This window comes from Leptosomus discolor, chromosome 6 (assembly GCF_034619465.1).
Source record: "Leptosomus discolor isolate bLepDis1 chromosome 6, bLepDis1.hap2, whole genome shotgun sequence".
Lineage (NCBI taxonomy): Eukaryota > Metazoa > Chordata > Aves > Leptosomiformes > Leptosomidae > Leptosomus > Leptosomus discolor.
The window spans coordinates 42,771,307-42,792,420 of record NC_141396.1 but is presented as its reverse complement, the minus strand read 5'-3'; the positions used below and the strand labels follow the sequence as shown (position 1 = coordinate 42,792,420).

At 44.8% G+C, this 21,114-nt stretch overlaps 2 protein-coding genes across 2 annotated transcripts; both read left to right on the top strand.

Annotated features, from left to right (window-relative positions):
- The first annotated feature begins 1,704 nt into the window (after positions 1–1,704).
- On the top strand, positions 1,705–13,143 carry GTPBP10 (GTP binding protein 10). The gene is made up of 10 exons (XM_086466738.1): positions 1,705–1,737; positions 2,284–2,477; positions 2,571–2,662; positions 3,747–3,891; positions 5,295–5,368; positions 6,274–6,326; positions 9,489–9,596; positions 10,114–10,191; positions 11,158–11,281; positions 12,071–13,143. Exons 1-10 carry the CDS (start codon positions 1,705–1,707, stop codon positions 12,277–12,279), a joined length of 1,110 nt encoding a protein of 369 aa, XP_086322864.1. The 3' UTR covers positions 12,280–13,143.
- A 1,178-nt stretch (positions 13,144–14,321) lies between these two features.
- Positions 14,322–20,653, top strand: CLDN12 (claudin 12). Its single transcript, XM_086466566.1, has 3 exons — positions 14,322–14,356; positions 17,031–17,098; positions 19,696–20,653. Exon 3 carries the CDS (start codon positions 19,718–19,720, stop codon positions 20,453–20,455), a length of 738 nt encoding a protein of 245 aa, XP_086322692.1. The 5' UTR covers positions 14,322–14,356; positions 17,031–17,098; positions 19,696–19,717; the 3' UTR covers positions 20,456–20,653.
- The last annotated feature ends 461 nt before the right edge of the window (positions 20,654–21,114 follow it).

Here is a 21,114-nt window from a genome sequence, read left to right as displayed (position 1 = left end):
AAAACAAAGCAAAATTACAGCAAACATCAAGATCAAACAATACCACGCAAAAGAATCTAACTATGTAACTAGTACTTTGCATATATTTTGTAATTCTGGTTTCCAAATCTGATGTCCCAGGCCGTGGAGCAACTAAGAAACAAAATGAACAAATGACTAACATTACATTCTCAGGATGGCACCGGGCAGCACTTGCATGTTATGATACCTCTGGGATACTGCTCACATGTTCCACTGGGCCAGTCATCATGTGTAAGGCACAATGCTGTTTTCGACATTGGTGTTTTATTACCTCACAGATAAAACCCGTTGCTGAACTCCTTTTTCGTATTAAATTGCTGTAAATGGTAGTGATTTTTCTCAGTGTCCTGGTTTGGCTGGGACAGAATCCCAGCCATGCCATGCCAGGCAGGCCATTAGCAGTTTGGAGTCAGCCAGGGCAGCTGACCTGAGTGAGCTACAGGGGTAGCCCATCCCATCATGTCATGGTCATTATAAAGAGGGAAGGTTTGCTGAGGAGAGAGAGCTCCCGCTGAGGACTACATTGCAGTATATCCTGATGACAGTGCATTCATTTGGCTAAGTATTTTCTGTTGGTACTGGTGGTGTTTTCACTGAATCTATTGTACTTTTACTTACAGGTCTGCTCTCCTTTTCCCTGATCCTGTTCCCTGGCTAGTGAGGGTTTATTGGGTGATAGAGCAACTGTTACAGGTGAGCCCTGGTATGGGCTAAATGCAGACATTCAGGTAGCTAACAACTGCAATTAAGAAAGTGTGACCTTGCGGAAAGGCTGCAAGAAGGAATAAAGAATATTTATCTGAACAAACAAACAAACAAAAACAAATTGAAAATATGCTCATATGGTCTGAAAAATACCTCCCTACAACATAAAGACTTGTGAAAGAACTAACTCGGGGGCATTTTTTTTCACCGTTTTTACCTTTCTGCTCTCAGTAATGTCATGACTTGGCACAGTAACTTCTCACGTGTGACCATTTAAGAAGGGCAAAGCACTACATCCCTTGCTAAAGCCATCTGCTTTCTGCACAGCCAGCCCCAGCCTGAAAACTGGCGCCACCGAAAGGTCGGGGCTCAACTCCGCAAGGGAGAGCACATCAGCCGTACCGCCAACAGGCTTTACGGGGCCCAGCGGCCCGGCCGGGCCCTCAGCAGCTGCCGCACCAGCCGGCACGCCGCTTCCAGGCAGAACGCGCGGCCGGAGGCTGCTGATCCCGTCCAAACCTCGCTGCTCCGGCGGCCGGGGCCCGGCTTTCCCCCAGGCGCTCCCGCCCGCACCTCGGCCCGAAGCGCCCGAGCGCCTCTCGGCCGGAGGTGCCCCGGGGCGCGGGCAGTGCCGCAGCGAGGAGTGGGCACCACGCGGCGAACCAGGCCCGCCCCCAGGCGCAGCCGCGGCGGGACGAGGCCGAGGGCGGGGCGGGCCGCGCATGCGCAGCTGCATGGGAGCCCGTCCCGCCGCGGCTGTAGCAGGGGCCGCCGGGAGGTGGTGGGTGGTGGTTGGCTTCGCTCAGCCGGCCGGCAGCTGGGCCCCGGGGCCTAGGCACGGACCCCATCCGCCCTCCTGCTAGCTGTCGCCACACAGCCCGCCCGGGGCTCGCGCTCGGGCCTGGGCCTGCCCGCCCTGCGCCCGGGGCTCTGCCGGTCCCGCCGCAGGCCGGGCCCGGGTCGGCGGTGGCTGCCGCCATGGTGCGGGGCGGTGGGGCGGCGCTGCGGAAGGTCAGTACACGCGGACCCTGCGTGCGCGCAGGGCCGTGCCGGCAGCGCTTGGGCGGCAGGAAGGGCTGGCGGGAGGCGCGGCTCCGCTCCCGGCCCCGCGGCTCCCAGGGGTGGGCTGGCGCGTCGCTCCGCGGGCCTGTCCCGGGCGGATGCCCGCTTCCCTTCCCGCGGCCCCCGGCCGTTTGCCGGCACGTTCACACTGCGACCCCAGGCGCCGTCGCTGCGAAGCCGGGGCCGGGCCGGCTGGGCGGGAGGCGCCGTGGCGGGGCCACGGGTGGCTGCGAGGGCGCGGAGCCGGGCCCGTCCCGCGGACTGGGTCTCTGCCGTCTGGCGGGCGGGTCGCGCGGCGTCCCTGCCGGGGGGAAACGTTAGCCGTTTCTCTTACTAAAAAATGTCCCGGCGGGTTCCGTGCCTGGTTTCTGCGCGTTCGTCGTTGCCGTCAGAGAAGAGTTCTGTCCAAGCGGTTTTAGGCACGGTGTTTGCAATGACTACGAAGTGAAATATAAACAGAACGTAACAGCGGTACGAAATTTGTTGTTTTATCAGTATGGTAACTTTATAGACGATTTACGGCTCTATGTGAGAGGAGGAACTGGTGGTATGGGTTATCCTCGTCTAGGCGGGGAAGGAGGGAGAGGTGGTGATGTCTGGTTCGTCGCCCGAGAAAAAACTACCTTAAAGAGCATCAGGGACAGATATCCCCAAAAGAGATTTGTAGCTGGAACAGGAGCCAACAGCAGGTAAGAGTCTGACTGGTGAAAGTTTTTACATGCATCTTTTCCAGAAAGTGAAATGGCAGCTTAAGTTACTAAGCTGCGTTTAATTTCTCCCAGTGTTAAAGCACTAAAAGGTGAAAAAGGGAAAGACTGTGAAGTTCACGTGCCTCTGGGAATTTCAGTTCTTTGTGGTGATGGCAAGCAGATTGGTAAGAACTTTTGCTTTGTTTTAATGTACCTAGTAGATATCATATTATTGATAGCATCTAGCAGACTTCTAACACTAGGATGTTTTAAGGTTACACATCTCCCCAAGTATGTGTGTGTTTTCCTGTGTCTGGACAAAGAGTTGACAAAAAACACACTGTAGAAATTGTTGGAAAAGCAAGGACCCCTTCCAGAAAGTGGCAGTAGTCAGTTTGCATCACTGTAGCCAGCAGAAAGAAAATTGCCCTGGCAAACAAGTGTTAGAGGCTGGAAGCCATACTGATCCTCCATGGAGTCATTAATGACCTGACATGAATCATGTGTCCTCAAACTCAGGTAAGGGTCCCTAGGACTTCACTGAATTATGATATTGCTCAAAAGGTAAAGGTCCTTGCTCAGTGTCCATATTTCAAGTTAGCTGTTTTGAAGAGTGGTGCTTGGTAGTAGCCAGGAAGATCTCTCAGGACAGTGCTCTTGGAATAGCTCTCGGGGGTTCCTGTGCAGTTTCTCAGGGTTTTCCTTCCCATCCTGTTCAGAGTTCAAACCACATTCACAGATGACTCTGATTTGGAAGTTTAACAGAACTGGATGTATGGCAAGAACTATTTGTGATGTAAGCCTGTCAGTGTCTAAAGGTAGCCTTGAATTATAGACTCAAGTGTTGCTTTTGTATTATTATTACTCTAACATTTTAACCCTGAGGGAGATACCATAGCCTGCACCTTAATTAAAAATACAGACCACCTGAAGAGTTTGCTGTAGCCACATGTCTCTCAGGGCAGCTTTGTCCTTGCATTCTTGAATTCAAGTACTGGAGGCTTCAGAACTACTGTCTTGGCCATACTTTGTAAAGTAAGCCTGTACTTAGCACTTTCTTTGAAGTGAGTAATATGACAGAGGGGGATGCTGGGGTGTGATTGCTGTCCTTTGTTTCTGAAAAAGGAAGAATACCATGACCCTGAGTGTACGGATCTTGCAAGAAAGCGTGCAGAAAATTCTCCCTTCACTGAAGATAGATTTAAGTGGAAAATTACAACTGAACTGCTGCAGGGGACTGTGCTTTTTCATTAGTGAATTTATTTTCAGGAGAGCTTAATGCAGCAGGAGAGAGATTCCTAGCAGCTCGTGGGGGTCTTGGAGGCTCTTTGGCTACAAACTTCATGCCTTGCAAAGGCCAGAGACGAATTGTTCATCTTGATTTGAAACTTATAGCAGATGTTGGCTTAGTTGGGTAAGTACCGTAGTTTGAGAACTGACGTTAGAAGACAAAGCAGTACATTTCAAATGGACTTTCAAAGCAATTGGAGGGTGAGCGTTGCTGTACGTTTGCATTGCCGCAGACATTGTGGTTTGCAGAAATCAGAGTTTAAACCTGCTAAAAATAATTTTAAAATGTGGGAAGTGTTGGTTATGCTTTTGTGGGTGAATTACCCTTCACGAATCAGGGTAATACATAATTATTTGTATAATTGAGTTTAGCAGTTGCAGTGATTATCAAAATACCATTAGCTGGTATTTGTGAAGTAAGTAGGAGATGCAAACCAGAGCCAAGAACACTGTCCATATTTAGTTTTAAAGAGAGTTTCAAAGGCTGTGTAGCCTGTTCCCCCAAATAAACAGCTTGGAACGCGGTGAGGAAGTAATTACAGACTAGAACAGTAGGACTTGCATTTTAATGTTGCTGCTTTATAACAGTGCAGGTAAATCTATTTTTATTTGGAGAAAGCTTTCAGGAAACTACGATTGTAAAAGTATTGGTCTACTCAGCATCTGCTACCCCCTTCACCTTATTAATGAAAACCGCAGGAAACGTAAAATGACAAGGTATTTGAGGTGGAAATGGTCTAGCTGGTATATATCGTTACAGAATGGAAACTTGAAGGCAGCGAAGCTTTCTAGCTACATTTTTCTTTTTTTTTTTTTTTGCTTATTAGAAATAGTTGGTTTAATACCAGGTTTATCTAAAGTTACATAATTTTCAAGTGGTCTTCAGTAATTACAAGACAGAATTTTTTTTCGTGGTTTAGAACGTGTGAGAATATAGAAGTTTTGCAACACCGGTGCTGCTTTAATTTTGCATGTTGGCTTGTATTTTAGCTGATGGTTTCCCTTTAAAATGGATACAAAGAATCATTATCAATTAATTAGAGTAGCATAGTGTTTTCTTGTGGGGAGTCTGAATCAGCCTCTGATAGTTTGTGGTTGTACTTTGATTTCTGTTATTTATCACCTGTGACAGGTGTTCGGAATGTAAAATAATTTATGAAATGAGCCATAGCCTGTGAAGAGTGCGTTCAAGTAGCCCTGCGTGCTGCTGCTGTGCTTCTGTCCATGTGACTTTGAGAGATTTCACTTAAATCTATTACATGTGTGTTTACATTCCTCTCCTGCCTGCATCCTTGGGAAGCATTGTTGGATTGAGAAAAATTATTCCGATTTGATTTTCAAAAATCACAAAGTTCTGGGGTTTGGTGTGTTGTTTTTTTTTTTTTTTAAAGGGTCTGAGTAAATGAGTTTGCAGAAACTAGTTGGTAGTGTGGAGTTTGACTACGGTGATACAGTGTATTCGGTAACAAAATGTGCAGGAATCATGTATGTGTTTATTCACTGGGTACATCCTGACTTTCCTTCTAGGTTTCCAAATGCAGGAAAATCATCCTTGTTAAGCAAGGTTTCTCATGCCAAGCCTGAGATTGCCAATTATGCCTGTAAGTTCATACTTTTATTTTTGGAGCAGCAATATTTCATGAGAGCAAGAAGGCTTTTCTCTACTTGGTTTACGGGTTTATAATAAGGAATAGGGGATAACCATTGCCTGCTAAATACATTACACAGATGTTTAGTTCTGAGAAATACTGTAAAGAGTGAACTCGCTGTTTCAGTGTCCAGTTCCTTTAACCACCTCCGTTTTTCAGGTGGAGGCCTTCACAGTGCTTCAGCCTGTTGATACAGGGTCTGGTTAACCTTTATTTTAGTCTTGGCCCATTTCATTGCACCTGAGAGACTCCATGGTGTGTGACGTCCTCAGTCTGATGAATATGCACCACCAAGTGCCTTTGCATAAACATCTTCATGCCTTGGAAATAGCTATTGCCTGTTCTTGCCACAGAGCGAGGTTTGGGGTTTGAATCTGTCCATTAAAAAATGCCACTTTTTTTTGTTTCCTATCGGTAAATTGGGATTAGCTACCTGATCATGCTTTAATTAAAAAGCAAGAGTACAAGTCCTGGTAATTCCTACTGACCTTCTTGCACCACTCCTGATTCTCTGCCGCTTTTTTCCATAGTCTGGAAATCCTCTTTGTGTCTGAGACCTCTCTAGCTCCTCTGTTTCCTTTTTGTGATGATGGAGATGGAACTGGACACAGTGGCAAGATTTGGTGAATGGTTGGTTTTTTGAGTGGTCTAATTTTGTTCTCTTTTTTTTCTTTATTCCTTTTTCAGAAGTTCTTAACATCCCATTTGCCTTTTTTTTTTTCCGCTCCTGAACATTAGTTTCACTTAAATATGAAGTGAGAAAGTCCTGCAACATGTAAATGTTTTCTAACATTAACATTTTTTAAAATGTTAAAAAGTTTTGTTTTCTTCCCTTCCTCTTTTTTTACTTGATGTAGTTACAACAATACAGCCTGAACTGGGGAAGATCATGTATGCAGATTATAAGCAGGTAGGTATGAAGGTTCATCCTGGTTGTTCATTAAAGTTGTATATAATAGTTATGTTGCTTAACATAATTTCAGAAAGAAAAAGGGAACTTGTGGTTTGCTCATGCATGTATCTACAGTGTGGACATATAAAATGCAGCTACATGGACTTCATAAAAGTTGCGGAGAAAGGACTGTTTTTAATAAAGTAAGCAGAAGAGAGCTTTATAGCCAGATGCAGTAATATGACATTGAGCTGATTTCAAGTCACTTTAACAAACAGCTCCTCATTTTCCCTTGTCTCCTTTCTGTGGTTCTAATGCTGCTTTGTAACCTTGGTGTTGTGAGCTCCTGTGTGGAATTCAGATTGCTGTGTCCTAGTATAGTCTTGTTAAGTTTAGGACATGAAGAAATTGTTGCTTCAGAGGCTAACCTGTTATTTTTATTTAGAAGAGGCAAGTTCTCTGCAAGCTGGACATACAGAGAGCTCTGGAACAAATGAGGCATTTTCAGAATGGGTTTTAAATGGGCAGGTTTGTCCAGTAGCTGCAGATCTGCAGTAGCAAGTGACAGGGAGTGCAGTGAATAGAACCCAGTTACCACAGGTTACTGTTCTGGCTTTCTAGGTTGGCTGCTCTTACTTCCTTTTGTGGTTTGGTTTTCGTGAGTTTGGGTTTTCTTAACAAAAACCTAAAATAATCTGAAGCGATAGTGACTGCCTGAACAGCCAGAATAGTGCACTGCTGGAGAGGTGAGGTGGTACGTGGGTGCAGTTCCCTGGAGGACTGGTGGAGCTACTGCCCTACCACCTTAAGTGTTATGAACCCATGCGACTTCTTCAGGTGAAGTTGTCAGAGAATGGTGTGATGCCTGAAATCCTTTGCACAGTATCCACTGGGGGAAACCCGACGCTAAATGAGACTCTTCCTAATAGATTTTGGGCCCCGAGTTCACGGAAGGTTATAGCAAACATTTTGTTTCCTCCAGCTTGAATCGTCTTTGATGTGCTTTTTTATTGTTTTATAAGTATATGATACCTGCAGTACTGGACTTGTCGCTTCTAAGACAAAAGACGAATGCATAAAAGGGTTCTGGATTAGTTAACAGAAAAGCCTACTTCTCCGATGTGAACAGACAGCAGACTCTACTTTCAGAAACAATACTCTTAGGGGGATTCAGTAGCTGCTGCTTGAAACCTTTGTTTAACAACCTTTAACAAACCTGTACGTTAAAGGAAGTCAGTCCAGTCTGTCAGGTGCCCTATAGAGATGCACACATCTGAGGGAGGTTTTTTTATCCAGTCATTTCATCTGCTGGTGTAGGGTGACCTGTCCTAGAAGACTGTGCTGCAAGTAACAGGATTGTTTATAGCCTGTAAAACAAAAGAAAAAAAAGCTATCTGCCATGAATCAGGGCTTCCTGCTCTTACTGGTGTATCTTTCTCCAGCAGGAGAACTACTTGCACTCCCGGTGTTCTTTTCTGCAGTCTGTTTCATGTTGTAGCCAATGCCCCTTTTGGGCTGTTTCTGCAGTTTGTGATTTTCATACTACAGTGTTGGGTGCCACATGGGAGCTATATGGACAAAATATCTCTTTTCTAAGATCAAGGAAACTGGTGATTGTGATCGCAAGGCACATCTGTGAGTAAGAGGAAGTACTTCTGCCCTCAGTATTGCAACTGCTGAAGGCAAAACAACGTCAGGAATGAAGAGCAGTAGCTGAGGTGACTGTCCTGTAACACTCAAGGGGTTTTTGTTTTCCCTACAGAATACTGCCATTTTTAAGGAAATACGTAGCAATTTGCTTATTTTATCTTAGCACGTTATAAAGAAGAAAATACGTGCAAGTTACCTGGTGCCATCTGTTACTGCTTGGGAAAGAAAAGGCATGAAAGTAGAGGATCTGAGTCTGGCTTCAGCTCTTAGTACCAGATCAGGGAAACTAGCAGAAGCATGTACGTTTTCTACCAGAATATCTGAACCAAGGGCTGTTTTCAGAGAACATGAGTTTCTTTGAAAAACTATTCTTTGAAAGAGACCTAAAGTTGGGGAAAAAGGTGGTGACGATGGTACTACAGCACCTGAACCCATCACCCTGGGAAGTGGATGTCTCTAACTGCCTAGTTATGCTCTCCCTGTTTCAATTATTCTCTCCCTGTTTCTAGTTGCAGGTCTGTGGTTCATCCAGCTGTATCTGATGTCTCTGTAGATAGCAAATTCTGAAGCAAGGCTTCAAATATTTAGGAAACGTATAATGGTTAAAGGTTAGTGCGATGTGTGAGTGTCACTCGTGCGAGCAGAGAGGCCCTTCAGCAATAGGCAGCACGCTGGAACTGTCACTGTGTGCTGCCTTTGGGCATTGTTTAATTGAATCCAGTTGCTGTTGAAATGGGGATTAGATTTGAAGACCCTTTGCTGCTCTTTGCCTCGCTATCTGTGTTAGCTCGCAGTGTGCTACTGAGGACATATTTGGGGGTCTTGGCATTCTGTTCCATTCCGGTCTGTCTTGGCTCTCCTTGACAAGTGTGTACAACCCTCTCGGCCCGCAGAGAAGATGACAAGATTCCTGTCCATTGTGGCAGTCTTTGCTGGGCTCTGGTTGGAAGCTGCTGCACTAATCAAAACCTCATTTCAGCTGAAGAGCAGCAGCCAAAGTCTTGGAGCTTCTCAGGCCCAGGGGAGCAATGTTCAGTGTTGAATGGCTTTGCATTTGAAATACTGATCCTCTGTACCTTCCTTTCCAGTGGCAGTCTGAATTCGATACAAATGTGATAGCCTAATCTTGCCTTCCAGAGTCTGTTTTATTCTCAGGTAACAGGTAAATTTTGCAAGGTCTCTGCTGAGCTGTTATTACCCTCTGTTTTCTACTTTGCAGACAGCTCTAAATGAATAGGCGGGGGAACATGAGGAGCACAACGTCTGTATAATACTAGCATTTTGTTTAAATCTGCTTCTGATGGTAGATTCTAAAGGCATTGAAACAGCCAGCACGTACTGCTGGAGAACTGATCCCACGCACAGTTCCAAGGAACACACATAGCTGTGAAAGGAGTCTCTTAAAACATGTTCCTGACATTCCTTTGTCTGGATTCTTTGGGTTGTATAAAATGATAATAAGTGTTGATAGTTGAATATCACCTTTTTTTCTTGTGGGAAATGTTTTCTTTGAAACTTTTTGTTTCCTAGATTTCTGTAGCTGATCTCCCAGGGCTGATTGAGGGTGCACATGCGAACAGAGGGATGGGCCACAAATTCCTCAAACATGTAGAAAGAACCAAGCAGCTTCTCGTAGTTGTAAGTTGAATAAAATTCAGAGCTTATTGAAATCAAAGGCTGTGCAGTAAATCAAATGTCTTAATTGCAGTGTAGTTGCTAATTAGGAAATTGTTTGTAATTTGCATGTTTTGTGATAAGTACAGCTGTAATGCTGTTTTCAGAATGGAATGCTCAAAAGACTGATGATAAATTAAATCCTTAAGTGGAATTTATCATTAAAATTTGTCAATTAATTTAGAGCAGTGAAATGTTCCAAGTGTAATTAAAGCATGGGGTGATATTTTTTTACTTTTTTATGTGAGATACCCTTAAAAAAGAGGTTTAAAAAACAGACCTTTGAGAAGCACTGTATCAGAACCAGGCAGTTTGTGCCTCCAGTGTGTGTGGTGTTACTTTGGCGTATCATCGCCCTCTGTTATTTGCTCAGGAATGAGGGCACATGCGTGGACGTTTTACTGCAAAGTAGTTGGTGGAGAATACCTTGATACTGTAACATAATTTAATGCCACAAAGCTTGTTTTTGTGTATCTTTCAGGTTGATATTTCTGGGTTTCAACTGTCTATTAAGACTCAGTTCAGAACAGCCTTTGAAACTATATTGCTTCTGGCAAAGGTAACTTCTCATCTTCATAACTGATGGTTGTAGCTATGTGTTGATCCAAGAAAGAGGCTCAGTTTTAATCAAGAACTTTCAAATGTTAGTGTGCCTTCTGGATTTATATTATATTATAGATCAAGAATTAAAGAGGTTAGGATTCTCTGAAATGAAAAAATCTTTAACTGTCCAGGTGGAACTGCTGTATTTTATGTTGGGCACAACCATTCCTTCCTTAATCTGTGCAGCACACGTGATATTTTTTAGGGTCATGCAAAGGTGAAAAGACACATCATTTTTAGTTCCCCGGTCTGGTTGTCCTTTAGGAAGTAGAACTACGTGGGTGTAGCTCAGTCCCAGCCTCAATGCCCTTGCTGCACAGCCTGATGGAGGTGAGCCATCAGGCCCCAGCTTTGCAGACAGTCAGTGTTTCCACCTCCAACCATTGCTTCTGATAAAAGTAATGCATTTTACATAATTTTGAGTTCAGCAGCTGTTGTCTCTCTAGCTATATGACTGAAGGTGATGAATATGCTGAATTGCATCTATTGCTGTTTATTTTTAGCTGATTCGTGGCTGTGATTTTATTTCCAGTAGTAACTATAGTCCATTAAAATGCTTCAGAATCAGAAAGCTCTCCAAAGAATTTGCTTGTATGTTTTATAGATCTGAACTTTTTCTGAAATTGATTTTGTGTGTGTGGGTATCAGAAAACCAAAACTGTCATTCCTTTTATAGGAAGCTGTTTCAGAATCGCCAGCCTGTTTACCTGAAATATCTGTGTTTGAGTGGAAAAAAACCACTGAACATTATTTTCTTCTGTCAGCCTGCTTTAATACATTAACCTTGAGCACCTGAGTAACTCTCATGGCTGTGTGGGCATGAAAGGCTATTTGAGCAGTTTAACAAATGAGAGAGATGTGAAATGGAAGTAGTGCTTGATAGACTACAAATACTTGTTAATGCAAATTTACTTCTTTTAAGGAGCTGGAGCTGTACAAAGAGGAACTTCTAACAAAGCCTGCACTTCTTGCCATTAATAAAATGGATTTGCCTTGTGCAAAGGATAACTTGAATGAGCTTCTGAAACAACTACAGAATCCTCGAGGTAAGTTAACTGTCAACAGTCACCTTTGACAGAAGTAGTAATAAGGCTTCATCAGAACTAACTCTGCCTTGGCAAGGAGCTGTTTGAACAGAAAGTGAAGTCAGCTATTACATTTATTATTTGAATTTTATTTATTTAAATTTACTTTATTTTGCTATTTCAAACCACTTCCTGCATTTTGAGCTCTGTTTATATGCATTTGTAGTGCTGGCTGCACTGTTGGGCCAGTGTTTTAATGAAGCAGAGGTGTCCTAGAAGATCTTTCCCCTCTGTGATATGGGAGAGTAGATTTCCAGTCTGAGTATTGCAGGCAACAGGAACCTCGGCTGAACATCCCCTCGCGTACCTTGAGGTGCCCACAATTTATCGTGGGGCTTTGGCCAGAGCATGTGAACATTCTGGACAGGTCTGTGTAGGTTTACTTCAGTTTTGCTGTTACATTGGGGTGAATTTCTTCCTATTTCATGGAGTGTATAAGAACCAGGAAGGCTTAAACCCATCCATCTCCTATGTTCTACAGCTTGGGAATTCTTTGTACTCAAAGGAAGGATACAGAGTCTTCTCATGAAAGCCTAAGTATGGTATAACTGCTGTGTTAGTGCTTGCCTTCTGAGACTGTAGCTATTTTTCTTTAAAGATTAATTAAGCAAATAATACTTCTACATTAATTGCAGTTATGTTTATGACTAATTTATTAAAATTTATTTTGTAAATTTAATGGGATTTTATGGGCTTTGTAGTAACACAGAATTTGGGGACTGTAGTAACTCTTTCCATATGATTTTTCAGACTTCTTACACTTACTAGAGGAAGAAATGATTCCTGCAAATACGCTTGAATTCAAAGATATAATTCCTATATCTACATATACTGGAGAAGGAATTGAGGAACTAAAAGCATGCATAAGAAAATCCATAGATGAGGATGCAGAGCAGGAGAATGAAGAGTATCGGAAAAAGAAACTACTACTTTTACAAACTTCAGAAACACGCAAATAGAAGCTAGTGTTCTTGGCTGGATCCAACGCGTTTTAATACTTTTAATATGTGTGTGAACCCGTTGCCATGCAGACCTTCCATTTAATTTTTGTTCCCTCTACCACCACTGCCCAGTTCTCTGCTCCTCCCGGTTGTCTCCATTTCTTTTGGCACTTGGGTAGAGCACAGTGGGGAAAAAAATGTTTTTTTCTGGTTTACTGACTCTGCAGAGTTAAGACCAAAGTGTGTGCAGCCCAGAGCACTGCTTAACAACTGATGATCCCCGGAATAGTTTTTTGCCACATGAGAGCAATGGAAGGAGGGTAACCCACACAGGTAGCAAAGCAGCAAGCTCAGCCACTCTGCGTCTTCTGCCATGGGCATTGGAAACACCAAGGGAAATTTCTGATGGAGCAATTTTCCAGAGTCTAGTGCTTCCAAGGTTGACCCAGTTCTGCTACTTTGACAGGCATCGGATTGTAGGGTCTTGTTATTTTTAAAGATTTCAAGGAAAACACAAATACATGGCTGCAAGGAAGTGACTTGTAGGAGCATGGAAAAGCAAGTCTGATGTGTAATGTTGGGATTTTTTCACACCTCCTGGTGCTCATTGTAGTCCTCTTGATCACAAAAATCCTGATTCCAAATTCCCAGACTTAAGTGGGATTCTCTCCTTTTATGGAGTTGTGGGTGTATGTTACTTCTTGGTGAAGAAAACGATGACTGCTTTTCAACAGAGCTATGCATTTTGGGGAATAGCTGATGTTCAAGTTTTTGTAGTACAAGCAGGCACACTTACATTTTACTTGGAAAAAAAAAAAGTCGTTTATTGTACAGAGTGTTTTTTTTACTACAAAGCTATTAAATTGATTGATGTATTCAGTCTTATTTTGCTTTACAAAGGCTTCTTAACTTGGTCTTGTCTTGCTTTGTAAGTATACTTGCATGGTTCTCTAAATTTTGTTAAAGCAGTCACTGAGAAGGAAGGTGTGATTTCTCCTAATCCAATTCTTCTGTCATTAGTATTGATTCTCGTTCTGATTTTCGTCTAATTTTAGTGTTTGGGGCTAACATTTTCACCACAGCTAAATGTGGGCTGTCAGTTTTCGATACCCCATTTATTTCATAGTTGAAAATATTTTTTTGTCAGACTTCTTGAGCACTGCTCTTAATCTGATGGGGGAGTCAAAGCTTAGTGAAGGGGGAAGAAGCTTGAAGTGAGAGCCACTTTGGCTTTGAGCTGTTTATGAAAAGTCATAAGCCCTCAGTGGTGAATGGCTGACGAGTAAGTGTAATGCTGAGCCAGTCTGCCGAACTGTGGCTTTGCAGGACTGGCACTGGCCTTTGCACTTCTTGGGGGGTGAGCCAGGCCAGCAGTGAAGCACCCATGCAGCCACTTGCTCGCCAGGCCAGGAGTGAATCCAGTGGGGAAATGCGAGGTAGCTTGTGGGTTTAACAGGTGAAGGAAAGAAGAAAGACAAAAAAAAAAAAAAAGATGCAAAAGCGATCGCTCACCACCTCCCACCACCGAGCCGATACCCAGCCGCTCTTCCAGTCAATGGCAAGACCAAACCACCAGTTGCTATTGTTGATGTGCTAGGGCCTGGCCTGGCCAGCTGTCCCCAGTCGGCAGCCAGGCCCCGGGTGGCGCCTGAAGCTAGCGGCGGGAGCCGTGGGGTGTCTGCCTGGCTCAGGGGGCAGCGGGTTCCGCGGCGAGTTAAGGGCGCGGCGAGCACCGCCGCCCCCAGCCACGCGGCCGCCGGCGGCTCGCCGTCCCGAAACACGGACCAAGCCGAGCGGCCGGCTCGGCCCCGCGGGCAGGGCCCAGAGGAGGGTGGGAGGCAGGAGGCGCCGCTCCAGGCGGGCGGTGGCTGCGACTACGGCCCGGCCCCGCCTTGCGGCCGCCCCGCGGGGGCCGCCGGGAGTTGCAGTGCGTGGGGGTCGGGTGTGCGCCGGCGGGGCCGGCACTGCGGCGGCGCTGGGCTCAGCCCCACAACCCCCCGGGCGCCCGCCGCCTTTCGCCGGCCCCACGGGAGGCTGGGCAGCGCCATGGCCATAGTGCCGCCGTTTCTGCGGGCCTCCGCGCCCTGACGGGAAGGTGAGCGGCGAGAGCGGGCGCGGGGGTGGACGCGGCTCTGGCCCTGCCCGGCGGGGGCTGCGCGCGGCCGCCCGACCCTGAGGGCGCCGCGGCCCGGTGCGCTGCCGCCGAGGGGCCTCCGCCCGCTGGGCACATTAGGCCGGGCCGGGCGGGGCGGTGCGGGGGGATTCCTGCGGTCCGTCCCGGCCTCCCCCGGCCTCGCAGTGCGGTGGGCTCCAGGCGAGCGGGGCCGCGGTGTTCGGCGGGGCCGGGGGCAGGCGGCGCCGCGGCCGTTCGGCCTCCGGTCTGCCTTGGCGGCGTTCTCCAAATCGAGCGGTAGAATCGTTACCCGTGCTGCGAGTTTTTCTTGGGACTTCTAATGTATTAGCGAGGGGTGTTAATTCTAATACTGTACGTCCGGATTTAATTTTAATAGGAGTTTTGTAGAACTTAGAACTGGTTTTTGGTTTCTAGAAGGAAAAAAAAAAAAAGACTGGTGGCATTGATTCAGTTATCAGTTATTTCCAGTTGTCTTGAAGGGGGCTAACTGCTGGGCTCCAGCTTTGGCGGTCAGTTATCCAAAACTCATAATTTTTTAAACTGATAATACTGCTGTGGGTAGTTAGAGAATGCATTTGTTCATGAATTGTGTTCACTGTGGCCTTCCTTCTGCAGGGCTTTACAGAACAGTGGTGGTTCCCAGACCATGATCTTCTCAAGGCCACGCAAAGGAACGGAGCTGGCTTTGCTCATTACAGAATTATGTCCCTAGTAAATGCCTTTTTTTTTTTTTTTTCCTTTTTTTTTCCTTCCCTGCTTAATTTTTGTATCTTGTGGGCAGATAATAGTTTACTGGGTTTTAACCAGCTTTGGCCAGCTTTTCTTTTTACATTAGTGTGGATCCTTAGAACAGGAGCCATGGTAAAGTCTGTCCCTGAAGTAGTATCAAGACTGGTAATTTTTGTTGATCAGATATAAGAGCCTTGAGTATCACAGCTGTGAAATCCTTGGGATGTAAGAAGCTTGAGTCTAGAATCTAAGGCAAAAGTCTGCATTCTTCTCTTGGACAGCTAGTTCAGAAGTGGCTGAGGTCCCTAGCTGTTCAGCACCACGGGTGACAGAGAATAAAATTGGATGGACTAGATGGATAGAGGAAGAGAAAAGAAACTCCATGTCTGCAGAAATGGAGGGCTTTCAGAGTTGGATATTGCAGAATATTCTGTATCTGTTTATTCCAACAGCTGGTGGCCCCAGGTTTTCATGGTTTAATGGGCAGGACTCCTGGGCTGGGCACAGCTCCCTTTATGACAGGTTTGTCTGCCAGTACTAATTTTCTGCTTAATTATGGTTGTTACTGAGCGCTGTCTGGTATTTCAGGGTGTGAACCTGCAGAGGGAGATCAATGTGTTTATCTTGGCTTCAGTTGCTGCTAAATGCACAGAAAGCTTGAAAATGGCTCAGAAACCTTAGTGAATAAAAACAGCTGCTATGAGCTGTGCAGTAATACTTTTATTTTTCAAGATCCAAACTCAGAAAAAAAAAAGAACTGCTACTTCTCCCAGTGCAGTGGAATGTGTTGATGCCGACCCGTGCAGCCCTGTGTGGTTGGTGTGCTGAGGTGTGCCCCATTTGCTCATCGCAGTCTTGGCTGATTAGCCTGGCAGTGAAGATCCTGTAGGATACTTGATTTGATTGTGTCTGCACCTCCATGCGTTTTATGCAGTAGCGTTCATATTGGAGGACTCCAGACTTGGAAATTCACTTTCTCATTTAGTGAAAAATTTTGGTGGTGTGAGTGTATGCTGAAAGGTCTCTCTCTTGCCTAGGTGGTTTGATAAAAGAATTTCTTTAATGTTGTACCCCAGAAGGCTGCGCACGTATAAATGTTAGAATATTTGAGGTTTTGATACAGGTTGTTTAGAATAAACTCTGTATCCTTGTACACGTTAGCACAGCAAACTCACCTTTAGGTTGCAGCTCTTCCAGTCACATGATGATGTGCTTGTAGGTCTGATGCAGTCTGGTAGAAAAGCAATTTTCCTGTTATGACCTGCAGAGTTGCTCTTGGGACTCAATGGTGCAGATCCCAGATGTGGGTGTAAAGAGAATCCTTAAGAGAATCCTTTCCCTTCCTCTGGAAAAGCTGGACAGCCACTGAAAAGGCATCACCAGCACTTCCTGCCTTTCTCCCTTGTCCTTCAAACTTCTGTGCAGAAGCCAGGAAGAAAGAAAGAACCATGAGTATATAAACAGTTTAGAGTCTGTGTTTTGTTTTCTGACATGAAAAAAATCATTCTGCCCCTTCCTCCCTGCTATTTAAGTGCAGCCTGGGACGTAACGTCTGAAATAATAATTTTGTATGGCTTTATATGGATTCTTTGGCTAGAAATATAAAATTCAGGGTGTGAACATCTCCATGTCTTGGAACATGCGTAAGAAAGGGAGGTTTTTATCTGTTGCATGAAGACAGAGATGAGTCGATAGAAAGAGAACACGTGCACCAGGAAAAATCCTGGTAGAGAAAAAAAGTAGTTTGAGTTTTGTTTTTAAATAAGAAATTGTAGAAGGGCGATGGAGTTGCCCTAATGTAAAGATACCCGAGACTCCTGATTTCTGAATTACAGTGTAAACACTGTTGCTGGAAAATTGCGTGAAACAAATGTGATGTTGACTCTCTCCTTGTTCTGTTTCCTAGATCCAGTAACACCTTTTCTCCTGCTTCTAAAAGTTGCTGAGGTTGCTCTCGATTTGAACACACTGCTGGTGAGTACACTGGGTCCATCTTAATTAAGACACCATCTATTTTGTTACTGTCTTAATCGGGGATTTGTAGCTGAAGCTATAATTACAGCTATAAAAGCTAGCAGTATTTGCAAGATGGCACAAGTTTCCCCTGATAGGGGGATCTTGCCTACAAATTCACTTTTCCTTGATACCCTCTAATGGGAAAATGAGCTGTTTTCTATGTCTTTACCTTCCTACCCCAACAGAAGCACTAAGGACTCTCTCATTTTTTTTTTTTAAACAAACAAAAAATCTCCAAAACCCAAATACCACCACCAACCTCTGAAAACAACCCCAAACCAACCAAACAACCCCAAAAAACCCACCCTTGGTGCATCCTCCAGGAATAGCCGGCAAATCCAAGGTGTGCAGGATGGCCCGAATGCACCTGACAACCATAGGATGAACTAGAGACTAAAGTCTTCTGTCCACGCAGCTGGGACAGCAGAGGTAATAGAAGAATACAAATTTCCCCATGCTGTCCTAAGACTGGCTGCCTAGTCCTTGCCATAACTAAACTTTGATAATGTAGAAGAAAAGACCCCATATTTTTTGTCTTCCATCCTCTTGTATTAGAGATATGGGTGAACCTGACATCACTTCTTGCCCACCCTGCATTAACCCTGCCCAGATTTTCATCATCTACTATTGCAAATGAATCTGCAGAAACAGTGGCTTTCTGAAAATGGTCAGTCTTGTGCTTATTCCAGCTCCTCTCGTAGAGCTCTGTCAGAGGACGCCTTGCTTGCATGGAAGTTTTTTCCAGGCAAAGGCAACCTCTTTATGGAAGAGCAAAAGCACCAAGCTTGAGGAGAACAAAATTTGATGCTACCTGTCAAGCTCCCTTGAGAACTTACAGTTCTCAAGTATAGAACTTGAACTTACAGTTCCATTTCCATGCAAGTTGGTTGTGTGGACCTTACTGAAGCTGACGTGAAGCATAATGTTAAATGACTTATGGTGGAAATAAGTCTTGAGTCCCCCTACCCAGGGGGTATCCTATGAACGACCCTCTATCTGAAAAGGTTACTGTCATGAGGCTGGCAGCTTGCCCACACTCAGCTATTCTTAGCAAAAGTATAATGCCATCTTTTTGATGAATAAGGTGCATTTTTAGCATAAATGTTGTCATTGTTTCTCTTCAGCAGTGCTTCTTTAAAAGAGTATGATCGGTGCTTAAATGGTATCCGCATCCCACTGCAATGCTTCAGGGTGAGGTGGCATAAAAAATAAATAAATGCTTAATGCTTTCTTATAAAACAAATTGGGCTTTATTTATTTGTCTATCAATAAAAGGATGGCTAGCTGAATAGCTTGATAATGCTTGTGGTCTGCTTGCAGTATAGATGGAAATTCCTTCTCTGAAAAGTTCCCTAGGCATTTGGGGTTTGCAGGTGTAGGAGGACAGTGAGGGATCAGATCCGATTCCCTCTTTGCAGCCGTGTCTGTAACCTTTCTGAGATACAGACATTCATTATTCATATATGCATTAGGTAGAACTTCTGGTACCTAAAGGGCTGTTTTGTGACTTCAGACAAATAAGCACAGTGCAGTATAATGATCTGGAAGAAATTTCAGTAGAAGTTTGTGACTGAATGGTGCTCGGTGAGAATTTTCAAAGTATCTGCTCATTTTTAGGTACTTTAATTTTTAGTGTCCTGCTTCAGGTACGCTCTGGGGTGGATGCTCAGTGCCTGTTATGTATTAGGCTTCTTTAGAGTATCTCAAGCACCCAGGGAAGGGATTACTCAAATTGAGTCTCTTTTTTTTACATATGTTTTTCTTCTTAAAAGCCCAGTCATTGAGACTGTTTCCCAGGATCTCTGCAGGCAAGAGGTTATACTAGGTACACTGGCAGTGGTTATATTGGGAAGAAAGCAGTATTCTTGAACACTTGCTCTAAAGAGGAAAATGTGAAAGCTGAAAAGCCATCTGCTTTCTGGAATTGTTCATGAGCTTGGGCAGCTGCTTTTGAACGGCAGAAGTAGTGTGGAAGAACTGTTACTTGCTTTTGAAAAATTCATATAAAATTACTCAAGAGAGCCTTCTCCACTAACGTACAGCTCTCCTCAATGATTTGGCCTATGCAAAATGTAGAGAACTGCCTACATCTGTGTTCATTGTCCAGCCTAGTGATGTTGGTTTTGAGCAATTCCCCGTTAGTCACGCGGCAGCACGGTAGGACTGATACTGCATCTGGCCTAAAGAGAGGGAGCTGCTGGTTGAGGAGAACTTCTCCAACTACACTCACTCAGTGACTGACCTTCTCCACCTGGGCTGTGTAGAAGTCCGTGCAGCGACACAAGGTGAAAGGCTGTGTAGAATTGCATGTTCAAGTGCTCCTTTTTGATTTTGAACACAGCAAATTTAGCAGTCTGGCAGCTGGGCAATATGTGAAATAATCTGACATTTCATTAAAGCATGAACTTGGTAGTGTTACCTCCGCACGGGCATGGAAGGCAAAGGAGGTGCCAGACAGTTGCTGCCAACGAGTTTATTAACCTGGCAGAAGTCAACTCTGGTCAGTCCTGCGTCCATAACCTTTCACCTACTGTAATTTTTCATTTTAATTGCAGGAAACAACTTCTGTGGGCAAGAATGGGCTGCCGGGATGTTCATGCAGCAACAGTACTGGCCTTCCTCAGTGGAACAGCCTCAGTAGCTGGACTCCTTGCAGCAGTTCTGCTTCCAAACTGGAGGCAAATGAGACTGTACACGTTCAACAAGAATGAAAGGAATGTGACCGTTTACACTGGACTCTGGATTAAGTGTGCTCGCTTTGATGGGAGCAGAGACTGTGTGATATATGACCCACAGTGGTACACTGCTGTCGATCAACTGGATTTGCGTGTTCTTCAGTTTGCCCTTCCACTGAGCATGTTAACTGCTGTCTCAGCTCTGTTTCTCTGCTTGATTGGCATGTGTAACACCGCCTTTGTATCCAGCGTACCAAACGTCAAATTGGCCAAATGCCTTGTCAACAGTGCGGGCTGTCATCTCGTGGCTGGGCTCTTGTTCCTGCTTGCATGTGCCATTTGTCTCACTCCGTCGATCTGGGTCATTTTTTATAACAATTACCTGAACAGAAAATACGAGCCTGTCTTTAGCTTTGACATCTCTGTATTTATTGCCATTGCCAGCGCTGGCGGGCTGTTTTTCACTGCCATTCTGCTGTTTCTGTGGTACTGCGCATGTAAAAGCCTGCCGTCTCCTTTCTGGCAGCCCCTCTATTCCCATGCCCCTAGCATGCACAGCTACACCTCGCAGCCCTATTCTGCACGCTCCCGCCTTTCTGCCATAGAGATTGACATTCCTGTGGTGACACACGCATCTTAAGAAGACAAACTCTTGGAAGCCAAGTTCTTGTGCTCATTCAAACTGTGAAAATTGCAGGCTTGATTCTCTCTGCTGCCTTGCACTGAGCAGAATCATTTGTAAGGTCAAGTTTCCCAAGGTGCAAAGCAACAGAGACCAAAGTTCAGCCAGTCAGTTGCTCTTCTCGTGTGTTACTTCCTGACCCAACTACTATTTTTTTTTTTTAAACTCTGAGCTCACTACAGACAAAATTGCTGCTAATGCTGGGACAGTCACTCATAACAGGAGCTGTTCATCCTTCTGCTTTCTGAGATCAAAGCAGGTTTGAAGTCTTCGCTATTTGATAAGCTATTATGAGATTCTGATCCCACTGTAAGAGCTATGGAGATGGACCCTCGCACTCATGCGTTACCCAAGCGGAGGCAGCAAAACTCGGTGCAGGGGCTTCACTGAGTTTCTTGTTCATCCAGACACAAACCTTTTAAGAGGTGATGTCTGAATATTTGGCAAACTAAGTCAGTTCTGTAGCACTGCTCTTGTTTTCCACTGCACGTAAAAAGCTCCCTGCTTTTGAACTTCTGTAGTAGAATTAGTGTCAGATTACCCTTCATTTTCAAAGTAGCTATCAGAAGAAATAAAACTAATTTAACTAACAATGTTCTTCTGTACTGTAGTAGCAT